Source organism: Diabrotica virgifera, chromosome 5, assembly GCF_917563875.1.
Source record: "Diabrotica virgifera virgifera chromosome 5, PGI_DIABVI_V3a".
NCBI lineage: Eukaryota > Metazoa > Arthropoda > Insecta > Coleoptera > Chrysomelidae > Diabrotica > Diabrotica virgifera.
The window spans coordinates 114,349,631-114,373,947 of record NC_065447.1 but is presented as its reverse complement, the minus strand read 5'-3'; the positions used below and the strand labels follow the sequence as shown (position 1 = coordinate 114,373,947).

Sequence of the window (24,317 nt, the reverse complement as noted above, 5' to 3'; positions counted from 1 at the left end):
TTATGTTTCGAATATAAAAAGTGGTAATTCTTTTAGACTATCTAAATGTACATCTATCTTCACTGCCGAACTTTATGCTATTGAAAGAGCCCTAACTTACGCGGTTGAACAGAACTTTGGAGACACGGTTATACTATCAGATTCTTTATCTGCTCTTGACGCAATATCACAACCAATAACCAAAAAACAAAACAATGAGTTGTTATGCCATATTAGAAAGACAATCGCTCGATTTAAAAATAATAGCAGTGACTTGGTCTTTATCTGGGAAAAGGACATGCCGGAATCAAAGAAAATGTGATAGTGGATGAAATGGCAAAGAATTCAGCAACTTTAAATGAAATAGTAGATTTAACAATCTCCAGCGATTACATTCCAGAATTGCATAAAAAATTAAGAAAGAAATGGGAAACTATTTGGCTTAAGTTTGTACAAACTTCGAGGAATCCATACACTTACATACACCCACAACTTCCTCAAAATATCCCACATATATTTGATTATCACGTTACTCGATTTTATTCCACATCCCTAAGTCGCTTAAGATTAAACCATGGCAATTTTCCTGCACATTTAGCTAAAATAGGAATGCGTATCAACTCTCTCTGTTCATGTGATAACTACTCTACTGCAGATTTAAATCATATAATCTTTAATTGTGAACTTAATAAAAACCATACGAAAGCACTAATTGCTAGACTTCAGGAGCGGAATGTAAGTTTACCGCTGAATATTTCACATCTACTAAGCTTCAATACCAAAACTATTAATGATATTTTCATACAATTTCTTAAAGATTCTAAAATAAATATTTAATATGACATCTCCAATCTTCAACTTTCAAATGTCTGTGGCAAAAAGTTTATCTAATGCCATCCCCTCTTTGTGAACACACACATATATTATCTGCAGCGATTCTTGCTCCGAGGTATTTAAAACTCTCCACTCTTTCAAAGGTATAGCTATACTTAAATTTATATGGGTCTATCGTAACATTTTGCCTTATTCTATCTCGTCTCTTTTGTCTGTTGATGCACATGTATTTGGTTTTCTCTTCATTTACTCTTAAACCAGTTTTCTTTGCCCCTACGTCCAATTTATTGAAAGTTTCCTTCTCATTGGCGACTTCCTTCTCATTGGCGTGTTTCCCACAATGTCAATGTCATCCGCGTATGTAATTTTGAAAAATTGAAGATCTTCTGTGTAAAAGGTATATTAGTTTGAAAACCCCAATAAAGGGCTACATTAAAATACAGAACGTTTTCCCTCTAAAGAGAACATCATCAGTCTTCTAAGCCTAAAATAAGTATGTATAACCATAATTAGTGAAGACAAGAGTAAAAAATTTTTTAGAGGATGACCAAGATAAAAAATTAGGTTATACTTACAAGCTCTACATGCTAAGCCACCAAAATACATGGGTTAAAACCCTTAAAATGCCGACCAGAGGTCTTAAATAGGCATATTATTTATTAAACCCTGGCGATGGGTGAAATTTAAACGGTATACCTCAAGGCACCATATGACTATACCACAAGCATGTGGCTGGTTGAGTTGATTTCTCTGTCTTCACAAAGAGAAAGGTGAAAGCCAACTGATTACAGGTGACAGGTGTGAAAGCATTTCTAACTAATGACAGTAGAGACAGACAGTGTAACATGAAGTTGTGTGAACTGATATGTAGTTTGGTACACTAGCCAAAAATTTATAAAATTTATTTGTGGTAAAATTCAATAATAACAACCAACATCGTGTGCTAGGACTACAAGTATTCCACATTAAGTGGAATTATTTATCATATATTATATTATATTACATCACTGGAATTATTCCACATGAAGTCCTGACACACGATGTTAGTTGTTATTATTGAATTTTACCACAAATAAATTTTATAAATTTTTGGCTAGGGTACCAAACTACATATCAGTTCACACTATCAGTTCATGTTACACTATCTGTCTCTACTGTCATTAGTCAGAAACGCTTTCACACCTGTCACCTGTAGTCAGTTGGCTTTTACCTTTCTCTTTGTGAAGACAGAGAAATCAACTCAATCACGTATAGTCATATTATGGTGCCTTGAGGTATACCTTTTAAATTTCACCCATCGCCAGGGTTAATAAATAATATGCCAATGTAAGACCTTTGGTCGGCATTTTAAGGGTTTTAACCCATGTATTTTTGGTGGCTTAGCATGTAGAGCTTGTAAGTATAACCTTTTTTTTTATCTTGGTCATCCTTTAAAAAATGTTTTACTCTTGTCTTCACTAATTATGGTTATACTTATTTTAGGCTTAGAACACTTATGATGCTCTCTTTAGAGCGAAAACATTCTGTATTTTAATGTAGCCCTTTATTGGGGTTTTCAAACTAATATACCTTTTACACAGAAGATCTTTTTCTTCAATTTTTGTAATTAATGCTATACAGTCAGCTACAGGAAAATTTTTCCTTATGAATTTTATGTAATTTTGGTCCATCTACTGTCAGTAATTCTGCTCTAATTTGTGCTGTCCTTACTGCTTTCTCCAAGATTATATTAAAAAGGAGAGGTGACAGCGCATCTCCTTGTTTCAGGCCACTGCTTATTTCGAACGATTCTGAAATCTTTACAGCCGCTTACGCATATCTTAATAAGCTGGATAAGTTTTTTTGGAACTGGAAGTTCTGCCATTGCATTCCACATCTAATCCCTTTTAATTCTAGTGTACGCTTGTCGGAAATCTATGAAGAGATTATCGATAGTTCTATTCAATTCCCATCATTTTCAAGCAGCTGTCTTAGAGTAAAAATCTGATCTATCATCGATCTATTTTTTCTGAAGCCGGCTTGGTATTCCCCTATGAAATCTTCTACAAACGGTGTTTACGGCCTACTTAATAGGATGTTCGATAAGATTTTATACGCTGTATTAAGTAAGGAGATGCCTCTATAATTAGTGCACTTTGTTTTGTATCCCTTTTTATGAATGAGGATTATTACACTTTCATGCCATTTTGTTCGTATATAAGTGTTATTAGTTTGTGAATTTATCTATGTAAAGTTTCTCTTCCGTACTTAAGGAATTCAGACGGTATGTTGTCGGAGCCTGGAGCTTTTGCGTTCTTTAATTTGTTAATTGCTTGCAATGTTTCGGCTACGTCTGGGTCTTCTACCGGTAGGTCCACCGCAAGATATACATCTTCTCCATGTTCTTCCTCTTGATGTATGTTTAGTAAATTATTGAAATATTCTTGCCATGTTTGGAGCAGTTCCTATTTGTTGATTATTAATTCATCATTTTTTCAGAGTACAGACACGCATCTAGTTCTGAAGCCTCGAGGCTTCTTACATCTAGCACCTTACTTCCATGTCTAGCATCGATAATTATGTGGCCAATTTGGATCCGCTTGGGGTTGTCATTAGAAATCCAAGTCTGTTTATGGATGTTTTTAGGTTGAAACATAGTATACTTTACAAGCATGTTGTTAGCCGATGTCCATACGAGTCTTTGTCCATTATCGTTTGATATATCGTGGAGGCTGTGTTGTCCTATTGTCGGTCTTAGGTTAGGTTCTTTGCCAATTTTTGCGTTAAAGTCCCCACATATTATCTGCATGTCTTGTTTGGGGATTTTCTCAAGCGTTCTATCGAGTTGTTTATATAATTCATCTTTAATATGTTGGTCTTTATCTTCTGTCGGAGCATGTGTGGATATATTTGAGATTCTTTTCTATTCTATCAGCCTTGCAACATCCAATATTGGACATAGGCCTCACCTTCGCTCCTCCACATTTCTCTATCCTGAGACATGTGTATCCATTTTGAGTCGGCTTGGTGTTTTAGATCATCTACCCATCTCATCTGTGGTGATTATTAATTGAGATATTGTACCATTTTTCTTTCAGTCTAATATAACACAGTCTCTCACTAGTGAGCGTAAAATTTATAACACGGTTCAGGTATTCTTCTCGGACCAAGAAACCTGTGCCTAATTCGTATTTTCCTGTCTGGTTTCCACTGTAGAAAATGACAACCTGTTTTATTTTTATAATAGAACAAAACAGAATACCACAAGAATGGAGATCAAGAATCCTAATACCTCTTTTCAAAAAGGGAGAAAAATCGGACCCAGAGAATTACAAAGGAATTAATTTATTAAACACAACACTAAAATTAACGACCAAAGTGATAACAAAGAAACTGAATAAAATTACAACATTAGCAGAAGAACAACAAGGTTTTAGGTCGGGAAGATCATGCACCGACCCTATATTTATAGTGAGGCAGATTCTAGAAAAATCGTTAGAATACAACAAACCGGCATACTTATGTTTCGTGAACCTTAAGAAGGAATTTGACAAGGTCAAATTAAAGGACGATATCCATTTATGATACGCAAGAGAGGTACCTCTAGGAATAATTAAAACGATCGAAAATATCTACCAGAACAACACAATAAAATTAAAAGTAAATGAAGAACTAACTGACCCAATTGAAGCTGGCAATGGGATAAGACAGGAAGATTCCCTGAATCCTCTCAGTCCTCTGTTGTTCAACCTGATCATGGAGGAAATAATAAAAAAAGTAAGAACTAAAAAAGGATACCAAATGGGAGAAAAATAACAAAATAATCTGCTATGCAGACGACGCAATACTAATCTCTCAAAAAGAGGATGATTTACAACGTATGCTGCACGAATCTAATATAACCACTAGAAAATTTAACATCTTAATTTCCCCAAAAAAGACTAAATGCGTGGTTATAACAGCAGATCTAATAAGCTGTAAATTAAAGCTGGAGGGTCAAATAATAGAAAAAGTCATGGAGTTTAAATATCTAGGCATCACACTATGCAGCTACGGAAAGCTCGAAACAGAAGTGGAAGATCAGGTGAATAAAGCAAACAGAGCCGCAGGTTGCCTGAATGAAACAATATGGAGAAATAAAAACATCGGAAAAGAAGTGAAAGGCAGAATTTACAAAACAAATTTTACAAATCAGACCAATAATGACGTACGCGGCAGAAACACGACCTGATACAGAAAGGACAAAAAGAATGCTAGAAACAGCAGAGATGAAAACATTGCGAAAAATCGATGGTAAGACGCTGTGGGATAGAGCTAGAAGTGCAGATATACGAAGGAGATGCAAGGTGGACAACATTAATAACTGGGTGAAAAGCAGAAGAGTAGAATGGAACGACCACATAAGCCGAATGACAACAAATAGAGTAGTAAGGACGGCGAGAGACGGTTCCACAATAGGAAGACGATCAGTGGGAAAACCACGAAAAAGATGGAATGACAACTTACTGGAGGCACATTGAAAAACAGACAGAGTAATGTCTATATAAAAAGAAGAAGAAGAAGAAGCCTATTTTTATGTTTCCAGTGTCCAGCCACCTAAGTTCTTGTATTGCCGTAATGTCCATTCCTACTTTTCTAACTGTTTTATTACGTGTATAGATGCTCCCGTCCGGTACCAACTTAGAACGTTCCACGTTCCAACATTTAAAGTCCTTGCCCATTGCGATTGTCGTTTTCCATATGTATCTGTTCGATTCCGAGACATTTGCACTTTTCATAACAGTCTGTTTTTTACAAGGGCAGGTTGTTGGCCTTCCGCTTAACCCTTCTCCTTTATCCGGGCGTGGAACCATCACGAATGACTGTTAAGCTACTCGATCCACCCAACAGTCATTCCAGGCGGAGTTGGACAGGACAAACGAAGATGAACAGGAAGAAACAATGTAATGCTGACAGGAAAGTGAATAAATGATGCTTACGAGTACACTGAGTATGAGAAGGTTTCAAGCAAAACCGAATAAATCCATGTTGTTAAATTACACCACATATAAAAATATATATGTGCAAAAAACGACAGTAGATTCGTTATGGTGATATTTTAATGGTGATATTAATGTTTTCATGCAAAACCGAATAAATCCACTTTTTGTTCAAAACCAAATAAATCCAAAAATACGCATTTTTTACTTTTTCTTCTTATGCAAATATTTCATGCGACCAATAGATGGTACTAGGGAGTTATTAGAGATATGACGATGTAATATGGGTGGTCAGATATTTTGTCGTTGATTGATTCGCCTCTGCAAAATTACCTTAACAAGATTCTTGGAATATCAGACTTAAAAAGAATCTGTTTGGAAAAGACACAAATTCAAAAAACTAAAGAAATTAAAATTTTAATTTTATGCTTTCCGATTTGAAGCCCAATCTAAACTTATAGGGGAGTGCAATTATAACGAAAACATGCATTGTTTCGGAAAAATTCAAACAAGCTTATATTTTTCTAAAACTTTTTTTGTTGGTTTATATACATGTTAAAGTAAAAAGTTCTACTCGCAGATTTGGCCGCTAATTGGTTATTAATTGTTTAAACAATAACAATTTTTTTGTATAAATAATTTTAAAAATATCGATAAATTCATTATTTTACTTTCATCAAATATGTTTCTATTTTGTTTTTGATTATGCTCAATCCGAATATGGCATTGCAGTTTGAAAATTCGTATACAGAAGCTCTTATACAGTATGTCTGCGTAGATAGGAACCACATGGAAAACTTTATTATTATCAATTTTACGAAAAAAAGTTATTCTTAATAAAATGCTCTGGATAGTCCAAAATATAAAATTCAACCATCAGATATCAAATTTTATCAATTTTATACGAGTTATGTCAAAAATATGAATTTCGTTAAAGAGTAAAGTACCTTTATATTCCGGAATATAAAAAAATGCTATTATGAAAAGTTGTTTGAAATTAGAAACTGTCTAAATATACAATTACATCATTCTAATCGAAAAAAAAACTTCAATGTTTTCTCAAATTACGGATACTCATCATCATTTTATTACAATTATGATAACTATTTTATTTTCACTTTTACGAAAAAAAGTTATTCTTCATAAAATGCTCTCCCTGGTTTAAAATAAAGATACAATCATCAGATATCAAACTTTTTTAAATTCATACGAGGTATGTAAAAAATATGAATTTTTCTTAAGAGTTAAGTGCCTTTACTATTCACAATATTTTAATTACAAGGATGTAATTGAACACTAAAACAAATTTTTTAATTCCAAACAGCTTTTCTTAATAACAATTTTCGATATCGTAAAATGTAAAGGTACTTTACTCTTGAGTGAAAGTCACATTTTTTGACAAACCTCGTATAAAATTAATTAAATTTGATATTTTATGATTGCATCTTAAATTATATACGATGTAGAGTATTTTATAAAGAATAACTTTTTTTCGCAAAACTGATAATAAAAAAGGTATCAATAGGTTCCCAGTTGCGCAAACATACTGTATAAGAGCTAAAAAAAATGTTTTTGCCTAACATTTATTATTGTTGAAGCTTATTATTAAATGTATTTCAGGTAAGTTTTACAGAAAAAAGTTTTGATCACTTTGTATAAACATAGAAAGCTCTTCTTTCATTCTCACCCAGACCTGTTTGGGGAGCATACACACAAACAACATTCAATACCTCTTTATCAATTACAAATTTCACTGACATCATTCTATCACTCGTTCTTACAACTTCTACTACGTTATCTTTCATTTCACTATCAGCAATTATACCAACTCCATTTCTAGTAGGGAGTAGTAACACTAGAAATGGAGTTGGTATAATTGCTGATAGTGAAATGAAAGATAACGTAGTAGAAGTTGTAAGAACGAGTGATAGAATTATGTCAGTGAAATTTGTAATTGATAAAGAGGTATTGAATGTTGTTTGTGTGTATGCTCCCCAAACAGGTCTGGGTGAGAATGAAAGAAGAGCTTTCTATGATCAATTAGGAGACGTACTGAGTGATATTTCAGCAGAGGAGAAAGTTATAATAGGAGGTGATTTCAATGCACATGTGGGCCAAACCAAGACAGGATATGAAACAATACATGGGGGATTAGGCTTTGGAACTAGAAATGAAGCTGGAGATGACATGCTTGAATTAGCAACAGCATTGGATATGGCGATTGTTAACACATTCTTTAAAAAGAGAGAAACTCAACTTATTACCTACAAAAGTGGACAACATCAACCCCAAATAGACTACTTCATGATAAGGAAAGAAGACATACGTGAATGCAAGGACTGCAAGGTAATAGTGAGTGAGACAGTAAGCCAACAACATAAGCTGCTTGTTCTGGACATCGAAGTAAAAAGCGAAACTAAAAAAAAATATCGGAGAGGACCACAAAAAATCAAATGGTGGCTGCTGAAAGATGAGAAAGAAGGTCTATTCAGGAGAAGAATAGTAGAAAAAATATGTTGGAACATGAAAGGAAGCCCTAATACAATTTGGAGAAAAATGGCCAGTAGTATAAGAGAGACTGCTATTGAAATACTTGGGAAAACGTCAGGAAAAAAGTTTGAGGATAAAGAGACTTGGTGGTGGTCAAACGAAGTACAAGGAAAAATAAAAGAGAAGAGAAAATTATATAAAAAGTGGCAAGAAACCAGGGCCCGGATTACGTACACTCGATACGCATCGTATCCGCCATGTTTTACCGTAGGGAGTGATTACGAAACCTCTTTCCCTACGTTGTCGATGCGAGTCAACTCGAAGGCACTGCTCGATACCGACGACCCTGTCGAGTTGCCAACTCGGACTATCTATCTCACTCTGATAGATCTCTGATCTCCTATAATACTTTCTCTCTTGTCGGTCCAAGTATAAAAATTAAGAAAAGTGAATACATAACGACATAACCTACTTACTTCTTACTTTGATTTCTTCAATTTAAAAATAATGTAAATCGTTAATCAAACGATATTTAGATTATACGATTTTGATAATAATTCTCATGTTTTGAACATTAAAAAAATATATTGTTTAAATCTTCCAGTGAGGTGTTATTACACTCATTACACTGACAGAAGTTCTCTAATACTTATTCCTATTTTAAAAAGATGTGAAGGAAACGTCCATGGTTAAAATTTTTATCCTTGTAATATTTGCAGAGTAAGATTTAATGGCGAAAAGGTAAGATAAGGAATACTCTGAGACAGAATTCGATGAAGGGAATAGGTAGTTAGCAGTGACCATTTAGACCATTACGACCTTTAGTAATATTTTTATATAACGTCACGCATCTTTCCCTGGCCATTTAATCTTTAATAACGGTAAAAAATCATAATTAATCTCAAATTCTACTCAAGTTCGAAAATCATATACCTATTTAGGTATATATCTAGGTACACGTTATCACTGTATCATCCTTAGAATATAAAATAAACGTTTATAATAATTAAATATGTAATAAAAACTTTATTTTATATTCTATTGTAATAATTATTGAGGTTAATGACAGAAATTCCTTGGCATGTCAGGTGCAGAAAAAATCATTCCATTTGTTCGAAATATTATCCCGTAGGTTCAAAAATACGATAATAGCCGATCATTTTCTGACAGTCTACTCGAACCCAGTTCGTAATCACTTTTTGGCTTCGATGCGTATTCACATCGAGTTTGCCTACGGTTCGTTTTGCGATCTCGCATCGAGTGTTCGTAATCCCGCCCCAGATCCGACACAGATCTTCAAAACTATATGGTGGCGAAAAAGGAAGCGAAAGGAGCAGTAGCAAAAGCCAAAGCAGAAGCGTATTCAAACCTATATGATCAACTTGATACCAGGGAAGGCGAAACGAAGATATATAAAATAGCCAAACAGAGAGCAAGGAAAGCAAAAGATTTTAATCAGATTAGATGTATCCGAGATGAAAATAATAAAATACTAGTTCACGAAAGGGAAGTCAAAAAGCGATGGAGAAAGTACTTTGACAGCTTATTAAATGAAGAATTTGACAGACAGCCTGTAGAGTCAACGGAGACAGTAGCAGCAATGGTCACCAAAATAACCAACGAGGAAGTGGCTCAAGCGCTTCAAAAAATAAAGAAAGGAAAAGCGGTAGGACCAGATGATATTCCTGGGGAAGTATGGAGAGCATTGGGAGAGACAGGAACAAGGTGGCTAGCAGGTCTATTTAATAGAATTATGGAAGTCGGACAAATGCCAGACGAATGGAGAAGCAGTATACTGGTACCTGTTTACAAAAACAAGGGAGATATACAACAATGTACAAACTACAGGGCTATAAAACTGCTTAGCCACACCATGAAAATATGGGAAAGAGTAATTGACAGACGGATACGTGAAGAGACCGAAATATCCGAGAATCAATTTGGCTTTATGCAGGGTAGATCAACAACAGATGCAATTTTCATTATAAGGCAGTTGATGGAAAAATACAGGAGTAAAGAAACAAACGCTCATATGGTATTCATTGATCTTGAGAAAGCATATGATAGAGTTCCTCGAGAGATTCTGTGGTGGGCACTCAATAAGAAAGGAGTCCCTGGTGAATATGTAAAGATTGTGAGGGATATGTATGAGGGAGTAACGACTAGTGTTAGGACAGGTGTGGGAGAGACTGATAAATTTCATGTGAAAGTAGGATTGCACCAAGGCTCTGTGCTTAGTCCGTATTTATTCTCATTAGTTTTGGACCAGATAACAGCGAAACTACAGGGTAACATTCCATGGTGCTTAATGTATGCTGATGATGTCGTGTTAGTAGGAAATAGTGAAAGAGACTTAGAACAAAAACTGGAACAGTGGAGACAAGCTCTGGAGGAAAAAGGTTTAAAACTTAGTAGGACAAAAACAGAGTATTTGGAATGTTCATTTAAAGATGGAGCTACTACAAATAAAATGGTATCTTTGGATGGTGAAATGATTGTGAAAAGCAATAGTTTTAAGTACCTAGGATCGGTATTACAGAGTAATGGAGAAATAGATGGAGATGCATGCAGTAGAATTAGGGCTGGATGGATGAAGTGGAAAGAAGCGAGTGGTGTGTTGTGTGACAGAAAAATTCCAATGAAGCTGAAGGGAAAATTCTATAAAACAGCCATAAGACCGGCTATGATGTACGGGACTGAATGTTGGGCAGTGAAAAAGAAAGAGGAACAACGAATGCATGTGGCGGAAATGAGAATGCTTAGATGGATGAGTGGAGTGACAAAGAAGGATAAAATTAGAAATGAGTATATTAGGGAAAGTCTAGGTGTGGCACCAATTGATGCCAAAATGAGAGAGCATAGGTTAAGATGGTTCGGTCATGTTCAACGTCGAGACGTTAATCACCCAATACGAAGAATAGCTGAAGTGCAGATTCCTGGAAGGAGTAGGAGAGGAAGACCAAAGAAGACCTGGGGGGAGGCGATAAGGCAGGACATGTTGGTAAAGGGGATTAACATTGATATGACCCAAGACAGAATTGTGTGGAGAAATGCAATTAGGGAAGCCGACCCCGCATAGGGATAAGGCAAAGAGAATGATGATGATGATGTATAAACATTTTTTTAGCAGGTAATTTTCGGTTTTTGTATTACATTTTTGTTATCTTTCTTAATTTTCTTAAAAAAAATAGTTTATCTTATTTCTAAAGTAAAATAACTTAGTGCATCTTAAAGATTACATCCTAATCTTAAAAAAAAGCACTTACAAAGCTGTAAGAGATCTGTTAATGAGAAATACCGTCTTAAAGTGGTGGTAATTCTATAAAACTACGAAGATTTCAAAAATTACAATTTTTGAGACGTCATATCATTTGAATTAAATTTTTGAGATTTTTTTTGAATGAAATATTATTTAGTAAGATGCTGGAAAAGTAAGTTGTGAAAAATTGAAAGTTTTATAAGAAAAATTGTATGTTTTACAATTATTAGTACACATTTTTAAATCATTTTTAAACAAAATTCTTCTAAGGCTCATTTTCCGCCCACACCGTACTTATGCCCATAAATTTTATTTCTTTCTATTATAACCATAAGATAGCATAATTATTCTTCTTCCATGCTCAGTTTGTAAAATTTTATTTGATCAATTAATTAAAGAATTACATTAAAATAACTCAACCGTGCACTTCGCCGTACGTTAGTTTACAGTGCGCCAATGTTTGTGAGAAGGGTGACTTTAGCGTTATAAATAAAAAATTATAGAAGATACAGATTTAAGTTTAGAAAATTCTATATATAAGGTTTTGTTTGTAACATTTTCTGAATTTTTCAATGGTCAAGTCAGTTTTTCTCTAAAATTTATATTTTCGGAGTTATTTAAAAAAACATCTAATTTCGTAGTTCATTTGTTTAATAAAAAATGAAGCACCCACTTCTCGAGTAGAACTTTTTTATATGTTGTTTATTAAACATTTCTTAATGAAATTACACAAAGTTCTACCTTGTTTGATTTTTTCCGAAGTGAAAATCTATATGCACTCCCCTATTAAGCGCAATTTACAAAAAGGGAAAGGCTTTAAAAAATTTTGCTATCCAGAGTCAACCTGCGAATTGCCATTCCACCAAAAAGTGTTCAACAACTTATGGAAAAACAGTTTGGAAAAGAGTGGAAAAGTGACGAAACTTTTTGTGGTACACGAATCTTTTATGTGAAAATAATAAAGTTAAACCTTTAGTAGTAGAAGTACCTTAGAGGAAGAAGATGGGCTAAGAAATGAGTGTGACTGTGTAGAAGAAGAGTTTGCACTTCATTTTTAAATGCACTATTTGATGTGCTGTTAGTCTACTAAACGCCATATTATGCTTTTGATTTATGTATTAGTAATAAAAATAGTAATTCTGTTAATTCTTGCTAATAAAGTTGTGAGCAAAATGAAATAAATCCAGTAATTTCAAGCAAAACCAAATAAATCCAATTTTTTTAATTTTCTTTTGTACTAAGTATCACTTTTTTAAATTTATATTGTAGGAAAATTTTTATTTTGACTTATCTAATAGTATTTGCGAACAAGGTAAACAAAAACATAATTACTTTTTGCGTCCCAGAAAAATCCTATTTTTCCAAAAATCGTTTTTTAGTGGATTTATTCGGTTTTGCTTTTTAAACCTCCTCATATGGAGAACGCTAGAGCTAACGCAACGATAAGAAAGATGCTTGGAAATAATAATCCTATGTTATTATAATATTTTTTATGAATTTTATTTATACATTTAACACAGTATTAGTTTTTCTTATTATTAGCATAGGTCATGATATGCAGACCCATCAAAAGAAGACATTTTTAAATTAATAATATTTTTTTTATACATTTCATTTTAAATATTGGAAAATTTTAACTTTTTTTATTGTTTTTTTGATTAATTGATTAACTATTTTCAATTTATAGTTACAGATTTTTTATATAAGGCTATATCTCTATTACTTAAAAACATAATTATAAAATAAATGTAAATTTTAGGGGGACTGGGAGGTGAAAAAGATAGATGGACTACAGCAGCTGAAGTACTCCAAGTACAGTATGATGGTTTAGCTGGAGATATTTTGTTATCTTGTGGAATTATATCATATCTCTCACCGTTTAATAGTGCTTTTAGAGTAATGTTAATGAAAGCTTGGCATCAATATGTAAAATCATTAGGTATACCAACTGCTGAAATTTTTGACATGGCGACAGTCTTAGGGTCAGACGTCACTATTCAGAATTGGAATATCAATGGGCTACCAAGGGATATGTTTTCAACAGAAAATGGTAAGTAAGAATTATAAAGTATTAAAAAGGGTTCAAGGCAGGTTTTGTTTATATTCGATTCAGAGTTGGACTACCATCTCCATATAGCAACTATTTCAGCATCCTTATGCATCATCAGTGAAGTTTAAGCATAAACTTCACTGACTGCATAAACTTCACTGATGATGCATAAGGATGCTGAAATAGTTGCTATATGGAGATGGTAGTCCAACTCTGAATCGAATATAAACAAAACCTGCCTTGAACCCTTTTTAATCTTTTTCATTTTACTCAGTTTTTGAGTATTTAGAAACTGTCTTTCGGTCCTTTTCCTAGACGAAGAGAAGGTAAATGCGTGGCCTAAGTGTCCTCTATTTGCTTTCTCCTATTTTCGTTGTCTCTACGTGATTATATATTGTAAAATCCGGAGATATGGGATGCAGCCAGAAAGCAGTTTATTAGCGAAAAGTCTTAGATTTAAAATATTGTTTATTATATTTTTATTTCAATTATTCTAATTGTTTAAAAAGTAGTAAACTTTGTATCTGGGGCTTTTCGTTGTTTTCCTCGTAATACGAGAGATGTCGCTGGATTGCGTCTCAAAAGGTGGGTTCATTGCATCGCGATGGTTTGCCTTAAAAGAGGCAGAATGTTTATATTCCCTTCAGAGTTGTGACTGCATAAACTTCACTGATGATGCATAAGGATGCTGAAATAGTTGCTATATGGAGATGGTAGTCCAACTCTGAATCGATTATAAACAAAACCTGCCTTGAACCCTTTTTAATCTTTTTCATTTTACTCAGTTTTTGAGTATTTAGAAACTGTCTTTCGGTCCTTTTCCTAGACGAAGAGAAGGTAAATGCGTGGCCTAAGTGTCCTCTATTTGCTTTCTCCTATTTTAGGCAAAAAGCAGTTTATTAGCGAAAAATCTTAGATTTAAAATATTGTTTATTATATTTTTATTTCAATTATTCTAATTGTTTAAAAAGTAGTAAACTTTGTATCTGGTGCTTTTCGTAATTATAAAGTAATTATTAGTTTTAGTTTTTAATAATCCAGACAATAGAAATAAATGTTCTATGTTCGGCTTTAACAGGCTAAACAATATTAGATTTAAGTAATTTTCAACAAAAGAATTACGTATTTTTTATGGGAAATAAAAAAACAAAAGAATTGTTTAAATTTTAAGGACGGTATGTTAAAGATTTTTATACATGAGATATTTAAAAAATATACAGAGTGGGTCAAAGAAAACAGCCCACCTCGATATTTGGCAGTATTTATTGGATTTTAAGAAAATTAAGAAACAGGTCGATTTTTGATCTAAGGGGGACAGGGGACACATTTTTACAGTACATACATCTGTCATTTGTGAACCCCTTCCCTTCCATTTCCACCACCACTAATTTTAGATAGGGAATAGGGGTCGTGTGCTAGCTCATTTGAAAGGTTATTCAATTCTCCATTCAGTAATGTGAACATTAACATAATTATTTATACAGAGTGTCCAAGAACTGTTATTTTGAATTAAATTAATTCACACAAAAAGAAGAATGTACGCAATTTATTCAACTTAAAATACATTCTACTGCTGACAGGAAACATAAAAAAATGTTTATTTCATAAATAAACGCTGTTTGCTGCTTAAATTCAATATTCAAGCTACCAAGAGGCATTTAAGTGGTAGCTAGAGCATTCAAATTAAGCGCAAACAATGTTTATTAAAAAAAAAAAACATTTTTTTTCTCTTTTGTGACAGCAGTAGAATGTATTTTGAGGTAAATAAATTATATACATTCTTCTCTTTGTTCCAATTAGTTTAATTAAAATATTTTTTCTTTGACACCCTGTATCAATAATTATGCTAATGTTTATATTACTGAATAGAAAATTAAATAACCTTCCAAATGAGCTACCACGTGACCCCTATTCCTTATTTAAAAATAAGGGAAGGGGAAGTGGAAAAGAGGGTGTGACAAATGAAAGATGTAAGTACCGTAAGAATATGTCCCTTTTAGATCAAAAATCGACCTGTTTCGCAATTTTTTTCAAATCTAATAAATACTACCAAATATCGAGGTGGACTGTTTTCTTTGGCCCACTTTGTATATTCATAAGAAAAGCACATAAAATATCAACCTTTTCACGTTTACCCTCATGTTTTCAACCTTTATAGCACTTGCAATTATTTATGTCTAATCATCATCATCATCATCATCATCATCATCATCATCATCATCATTCTCTTTGCCTTATCCCTATGCGGGGTCGGCTTCCTTAATTGCATTTCTCCAGACAATTCTATCTTGGGTCATATCAATGTTAATCCCCTTTACCAACATGTCCTGACTTATCGTCTCCCCCCAGGTCTTCTTTGGTCTTCCTCTCCTACTCCTTCCAGGAATCTGCACTTCAGCTATTCTTCGTATTGGGTGATTAACGTCCCGACGTTGAACATGACCAAACCATCTTCACCTATGCTCTCTTATTTTGGCATCAATTGGTGCCACACCTAGACTTCCCCTAATATACTCATTTCTAATTTATCCTTCTTTGTCACTCCACTCATCCATCTAAGCATTCTCATTTCCGCCACATGCATTCATTGTTCCTCTTTCTTTTTCACTGCCCAACATTCAGTTCCGTGCATCATAGCCGGTCTTATGGCTGTTTTATAGAATTTTCCCTTCAGCTTCATTGGAATTTTTCTGTCACACAACACACCACTCGCTTCTTTTCACTTCATCCATCCAGCCCTAATTCTAGTGCATGCATCTCCATCTATTTCTCCATTACTCTGTAATACCGATCCTAGGTACTTAAAACTATTACTTTTCACAATCATTTCACCATCCAAAGATACCATTTTATTTGTAGTAACTCCATCTTTAAATGAACATTCCAAATACTCTGTTTTTGTCCTACTAAGTTTTAAACCTTTTTCCTCCAGAGCTTGTCTCCACTATTCCAGTTTTTGTTCTAAATCTCTTTCACTATTTCCTATTAACACTACATCATCAGCATACATTAGGCACCATGGAATACTACCCTGTAGTTTCGCTGTTATGTGGTCCAAAACTAATGAGAATAAATAAGGACTAAGCACCGAGCCTTGGTGCAATTCTACTTTCACCTGAAATTTATCAGTTTCTCCCACACCTGTCCTAACACTAGTTGTTACTTCCTCATGCATATCTCTCACAATCTTTACATATTCGCCAGGGACTCCTTTCTTATTGAGTGCCCACCACAGAACCTCTCGAGGAACTCTATCATATGCTTTCTCAAGATCAATGAATACCATATGAGCGTTGGTCTCTTTATTCCTGTATTTTTCCATCAGTTGCCTTACAATGAAAATTGCATCTGTTGTTGATCTGCCCTGCATAAAGCCAAATTGATTATCGGATATTTCGGTTTCTTCATGTATACGTTCACTATCAATTACTCTCTCCCATATTTTCATGGAGCGGCTAAGTAGTTTTATAGCCCTGTAGTTTGTGCATTGTTGTATTTCTCCCTTGTTTTTGTAGACAGGTACTAATATACTGCTTCTCCATTTGTCTGGCATTTGTCCAACTTCCATAATTCTATTAAATAGACCTGCTAGCCAACTTGTTCCTGCCTCTCCCAATGCTCTCCATGCTTCCCCAGGAATATCATCTGGTCCGACTGCTTTTCCTTTCTTTATTTTTTGAAGCGCTTGAGCCACTTCCTCGTTTGTTATTCTGGTAACCATTGCTGTTACTGTCTCCGTTAACTCCACAGGCTGTCTGTCAAATTCTTCATTTAATAGACTGTCAAAATAATTTCTCCATCTCTTTTCGACATCCTTTACGTGAATTAGTATTTTATTATTTTCACCTCGGATACATCTAATCTGATTAAAATCTCTTGCTTTCTTTGCTCTCTGTTTGGCTATTTTATATATAGGTCTGGATCCTGCGTATGAAAAAAAAGTTGATTAATAGCAAGCTGAAAATTTGTTAATAGCTTAAGGGTGTCTAGTCAGACAAACTTTGATATATGGGAACACTGGAACAGGGGAAGTTTTAATTGTGGAACAGGTTAAAAATTTGGAACGGTCAGACCACGAAAACGGCACATGTATTTTGTCCGACAGAATAGACTTAAACTCTCCGAACAGAGATTAAACTCTCATGCAAAAATCAGACTGCTATTTATCACCAAATGGGCGTTTTAATGAGTGGAACATGTAGAATGTGTCAAATGACAGGAATTATGACAGGTGATAAATAGCAGTCTGATTTTTGCATGAGAGTTTAATCTCTGTTCGGAGAGTTTAAGTCTGTTCTGTCGGACAAAATAAATGTGCCGTTTTCGTGGTCTGACCGTTCCAAATTTTTAATCTGTTCCACAATTAAAACTGCCCCTGTTACAGTGTTCCCATATATCAAAAATTTTCCGACTAGACACCCTTAAGCTATTAACAAATTTTCAGCTTGCTATTAATCAACTTTTTTTTCATACGCGGGATCCAGACCTAATATCTTTGCTTCGACTTTCCTGGTATCAAGTTGATCATATAGGTTTGAATACGCTTCTGCTTTAGCTTTTGCTACTGCTACTTTTTGGCGACCATATAGTTTTGAAGATCTATGTCCGATCTGGTTTCTCGCCACTTTTTATATAATTCTCCCTTCCCTTTTATTTTTCCTTGTACTTCATTTGACCACCACCAAGTCTCTTTATCCTCAAACTTCTTTCCTGACGTTTTCTCAAGTATTTCAATAGCCATCTCTCTAATAATATTGGCCATTTTTCTCCAAATTGTGTTATTGCTTCCTTTCATGTTCCAACATATTTTTTCTACTATTCTTTCCCTGAATAGACCTTCCTTCTCATCTTTTAGCACCCACCACTTGATTTTTTGTGGTCCTCTCCGATATTTTTGTTTAGTTTCACTTTTTACTTCAATGTCCAGAACAAGCAGCTTATGTTGTTAGCTTACTGTCTCAGTAACTATTACTTTGCAGTCCTTGCATTCACGTATGTCTTCTTTCCTTATCATAAAGTAGTCTATTTGGGATTGATGTTGTCCACTTTTGTAGGTAATAAGTTGAGTTTCTCTCTTTTTAAAGAATGTGTTAACAATCACTATATCCAATGCTGTTGCTAATTCTAGCATGTCATCTCCAGCTTCATTTCTAGTTCCAAAGCCTAATCCCCATGTATTGTTTCATATCCTGTCTTGGCTTGGCCCACATGTGCATTGAAATTACCTCCTATTATAACTTTCTCCTCTGCTGGAATATCACTCAGTACATCTCCTAATTGGTCATAGAAAGCTCTTCTTTCATTCTCACCCAGACCTGTTTGAGGAGCATACACACACAACATTCAATACCTCTTTATCAATTACAAATTTCACTGACATCATTCTATCACTCGTTCTTACAACTTCTACTACGTTATCTTTCATTTCACTATCAGCAATTATACCTACTCCATTTCTGGTGTTACTACTCCCTACATACCACAATTTATATCCATCACCTAGTTCTTTCGCCCTTTGTCCTTTCCACCTAGTTTCTTGAATACAAGCAATTTGAACTCTTCTTCGTTTGAGCGCATCCACTAACTCCAGACTCTTACCTGTAAGATTACCAAGATTCCAAGACCCTATCCTGATTTTTCTAACCTGTAATGGTGTTCCCCCTGAGATAGTCCTCACCCGGAGATCCGAACGGAGGCTCATTTTACTTCCGGAACATTTTACCTCAGGAGATGCCATCATTTCAGTTTAAGTTTTTATTGCGTTTGGAGAAGGTCTTTTTATTATTATGGCCTGAAAAGATTTTTGGATATTTGATGCCTGAATGCCTTTTCTATCAACACCATACCCTGCTCTGCACGTTTAGCCAATACACCACCAATGCAACCAAAGTGCAGTATTACCCCACACCCGCCTGCTTTTTTCTGTATAGGCCAGGATCCCTATATAAGTCAATGTATTGTTGCCCGTATCCGCCACTAGGAGGTTATTCGGGATTCTTGTTTATAGTTATTTTATTTTATATTTATTTTATTCATAGATATTTACGTCTAATATGATGCATAATTAATTCTATTCCGTAGGTTGATGACACTGTTCTGTAGATTTCTTTTTAAATAAAGTTTGTTTTTTATAATAATGGTTTTGGGGTTCTCATAAAATATTCCCAACATTTTATTTAACTCTGATTAAATTTAGGCACCTGATGTGTTTGTACTGGTTGGTTAAAGATTGGTATCTTCCAGTCTATAAAGTTTAACTAATTTTTGGATATATGACTACCTCTGTGGTACGGAATGCCCTAAATATAGCGAACTACCCCACTATCATCCCAAAGCCGAGTTAGCGGCAAAAAACGGGAGACTATTATACAGTGCGCTGGAATAAGTGTTACCCCTCCCTATTAACTTATTTATTTTAGGGACTTTTGGCCCTCTGTAATAATGTACTCTTTCATTATGCGTTTAAATTTTTCAAAAATACTCATTATTCTACATTCATAATCAAGATGCAGTAGAAGTAAACAAACCGAGACACGTTAACTGTTACAAGGAGCACTCCTGAATCATGATTTACAATGTATAAAACTTGTAAATCATCATGTGATTTACAATGTATACACATTTTAAATCATGATTCAGGAGTGCCCCTTGTAACAGTTAACGTGTCTCGGTTTGTTTACTTCTACTGCATCTTGAGTGTAAATGTAGAGTAGTTCTCACGATTTGAAAAAAAAAATGAATGCATTTAAAAAACATTGGACCGAAATTTTGCTCAAGTATTAGATATTTTTGAAATCAGTATTTCAAAAGCTTTTAAATGAGGTGTCACATAATGTATTGTCACATGTTGTACTTTCCCATTAAAAAAATCAAACATAAGACTGTCACCTGAAGAGGGATCGCGTCACTTTCGAAACACTAATGCTATGGAACTATGATGATTTTAAAACACATACTAAGATGATTTTAAAAATCGACCTATTCGAGCGTTTTGGTTATGTTTTAAAAATAAATAAGTTAATGGGTAGGGCTAACACTTATTGCAGCGGACTGTATTTTCATGAATATATTAAACTGTATAGCTGCATTGCATTTTGTTTAGATTGCATTATCATTTCCATGATTTCTCGTATTAAATTATTTTACATAATCATTTACTTCTAGGAATTATCATGGATAACTCAAGACGTTGGTCCCTATTTATAGATCCACAAGTCCAGGCCGCGAATTGGATTAAAAAAATGGAAAGGAAGAACAACTTGCAAGTCTTAAAATTTTCCTTTCCCGATTACATGAAAAAAATAGAAACTAGCATTCAAAACGGATATCCTGTACTAATAGAAAGTATTGAAGAAGTTCTGGAAGCCCCGTTAGACCCTCTTCTGTACAAACAAATGTTCAAGCAAGCAGGAGTTTGGGTAATCGCCCTTGGTGAAAACGTAATTGAGTATAACAGCAATTTTAAACTGTATCTTTCATCAAAATTAAGAAATCCTCATTACCTTCCCGAAGTTTTTAATAAAGTAACAATTATTAACTTTGCTCTTACTCTGGAGGGACTACAAGACCAATTGCTAGGTAAATGTTTAAAAAGTTACAAGAGTGTCCAAAGATTTATGTTAAAAATATTTAAAATGTTATCAGATAATTAAAAAGTATACAATAATAATTATCAGATAGTTAATTCAATAATTTAATTTTTATAATAAACTATTCTAACTGGGAAATAAGCCACAATTTATCTTGAAAAAATAATTTTATTAACGTTTCGACTTCTACATCGGACGTCGCTGTAAAAATACAAAATATTAATAAATTAAACAAAAATGCTGTTGCTTAGTAAAGAATTCTTCAAATAATTTAATTTAGTCTGACTCAATTATATCGGCAATTCAGACATATTTATACATTTTAAAGTAGAAGACTTTAAAATGATATTGTCAATATTTATGAGTTGCGTTTCTGGGACCACTTTATTGAAAGATAATCCATTCGATTACATAAAATCAACTTTAACTCAAGAATATCCATCATAAGAAAATCATAGCATGGGGTCTGTCTTTAAATATTATTTTTTATACATTCACAAGAAATAATACGAAGAAAATAGCAATACCATAAAATATATATGTTTGCTACTTTGAGTGTTGTTGAAATGTTGAATTTATTTCCTATTGTCTTAAATTTCTTGGAGAGTGCTTTTATAATAATTATAAAAGTCGCTGCCACCCCCCAAGTAAAAGCAACCAACGGCACAAGTTCAACTTTAAGGCCGTGGGTACATAATTCGCAAATATTTCACGGCTATCCCTACTTTTTCTGTCTTTACACGGCAAATTACGTGAAGTAAAATTTACACTGGTATGGATATGTAAACATTACTAGAATGTCATTATACTTAAAAATGTCATGCATTAACTTAAAGAGATGGCTTTTGAATGTTCTTGGATAACTGTTATTTGTATGTGAAATTTAATAAAAAAATTTCTTCTTGGTAAAAGGTATATTAGTTTAAAAAGCCCTAAAGGGCTACAAACATATGAACAAAACGTTTTCTCTCTGTAACAAGAGCATCATCAGTGTTACAAGAACATGGTGAGCCAACCAAAAAATACAAAGGTCAAAGCCTTTCAAAAAACAGACAAAAGTCTTATATAAAAGATAACATCGCAAAATCCAAAGGATGGATAAAATTCCTAATGATAAGGCCCTATGGCAACATATGACTCCCACACGTTGTAAGTGGGTCAAAAGGTAACTAGGTCATTCTGTTATGAGAGGTGGCAGGCAACAATTCAAATCCACATTTGAATAGCATTGCAGACGAAATTACGTACCCATCCTCTTAAGGCCATGGGTACATAATTCGCAAATATTTTACGGCTATCCCTACCTTTTCTGTCTTTACATGGCAAATTGCGTGTAGTAAAATTCACACTGGTATGGATATGTGCATATTACTAGAATGTCATTCTACTTGACAATGTCTTAACTAGCTTAAAGAGATGGCTTTTGAATGTTCTTGGATAACTGTTATTTTTTTATATTTGCAAATTATTAATTCAGTTAATAAATGTGATAATTTTTTCACTAGCTATATATTCAGTGATTGTAATAATTTATATATACCTACAACAAAAACTAATACTCAATCGAGAAAAGAGGGAAAGTGTTCAAGTGATTTTTTAATTAACGGAATAACTTTTAACTTTTAACGGAAACTTTTTTAATAAACGGAACGCTGACAATTTTGAACATCTTTAACAACAAAATACTTGGATCACAGAATATAGTATCCTGATGAATTCTCTGCTTGGATCTTCCACGAATAATACACAATAAATAACTTTTTATTAAGTTAACGTCTTAAATCAAATATTTATCAAATACACTATATTATCAATATTATTTAATCAACAACTCAAAATATTCCCGATGCCATGTCAAATATTTAAAATTGTCATTGATTGTCAATGTCTGACTGACAATATGCTGACAATATTCTATTCGACTGACTGCGTTGTAAGACAAAGATAGATTTGGAAAATATTACCACGGACATGGTGTCCATTTTTTTCTAATCCTGAAGAAAATAATATATACTTTTAAAAAATTTAAACGCAGAATGAAAGACTAAATTATTACCGAGGGCCAAAAGTTCCTTAGAATAAATAAAAAGTTTATTTTGAATGAGATAGTTGAAATTAAAAATCACACTAAATTTTCTCTTAATTTTTCACTTCTGTCACTTATTAAAATAAACATTATAGAAGTTCTCAGGGATTTTCGGCCCCCACTAATAACATAATCTTTCATTCTGCGTTTAAATTTTTTTTAAAATATTTATTAGTTTTGTTAGGATTCGAAAAAAAAATGAATCCCCATTTGAATAGCATTGCAGCCGAAATTACGTACCCATCCTCTTAAAGTATTGGTAAAACCTAAATCCAAATTTTCATGCAATTCGAAGTGGACCCTGAAAATTACACTCCAAAACTGTTATTTACTGGGCTAAAAATGCATTTTGATGAACTAGTTAAATAAATTATTATTATAATTTATGACATGAAGAAACTTGTTTATATTTATTTTTTTTTATTTTAAGGTATTGTAGTAGCAGTTGAAAAACCAGATCTACAACAGCTTAAGGAAGAACTAACAATTCAAAAGGCTGATAATAAGAAGGCTCTAAAAGACACCGAAGATAACATCCTCAAAACATTGTCTGAAACAAAAGGTGATATTTTGGAAGACGAAAAAGCAATCCAAATCTTGGACGAATCAAAAGTTTTGTCTACCGAAATTATGGAAAAGCAAAAGAGATCTATAATCATCGAACAATCCATTGAGGAATTTAGAGAAAAATACAAGATTGTCTCGGCACATTCATCCGTTCTTTACTACTGCATATCAGATTTGGCTAACGTCGACCCTATGTATCAGTATTCCTTAGATTGGTTTATCAATCTCTATATTGGATCTATACAGAAAGCTGAGAAATTTAAAATTATTGAAAAACGATGCACTTGCCTAATAAACGCATTTACTTTTGATTTATATAACAACATTACTAGATCTCTCTTCGAAAAAGATAAATTATTGTTTTCTTTCCTCTTATGCTCCAAAATTATGATTGCACAGAAAAAGCTAGAGGAAAATGAATTTTTATTTCTACTAACAGGTAAGATTCTAATGGTTTTAATAAATCTACTGTAATGCAAATTTAACTTATGTAAAGTATATTTGA

At 33.6% G+C, this 24,317-nt stretch overlaps 1 protein-coding gene across 1 annotated transcript in view; it reads left to right on the top strand.

Annotated features, from left to right (window-relative positions):
• The window catches only part of LOC126885102 (dynein axonemal heavy chain 12), a 660,248-nt gene that overhangs the window by 529,465 nt on the left and 106,466 nt on the right, over positions 1–24,317 (top strand). The window contains exons 28-30 of the mRNA XM_050651529.1: positions 13,280–13,570; positions 20,735–21,148; positions 23,676–24,251. Of these exons, the coding sequence (XP_050507486.1) occupies positions 13,280–13,570; positions 20,735–21,148; positions 23,676–24,251 (1,281 nt within the window). The remainder of the gene's footprint in view (positions 1–13,279; positions 13,571–20,734; positions 21,149–23,675; positions 24,252–24,317) is intronic.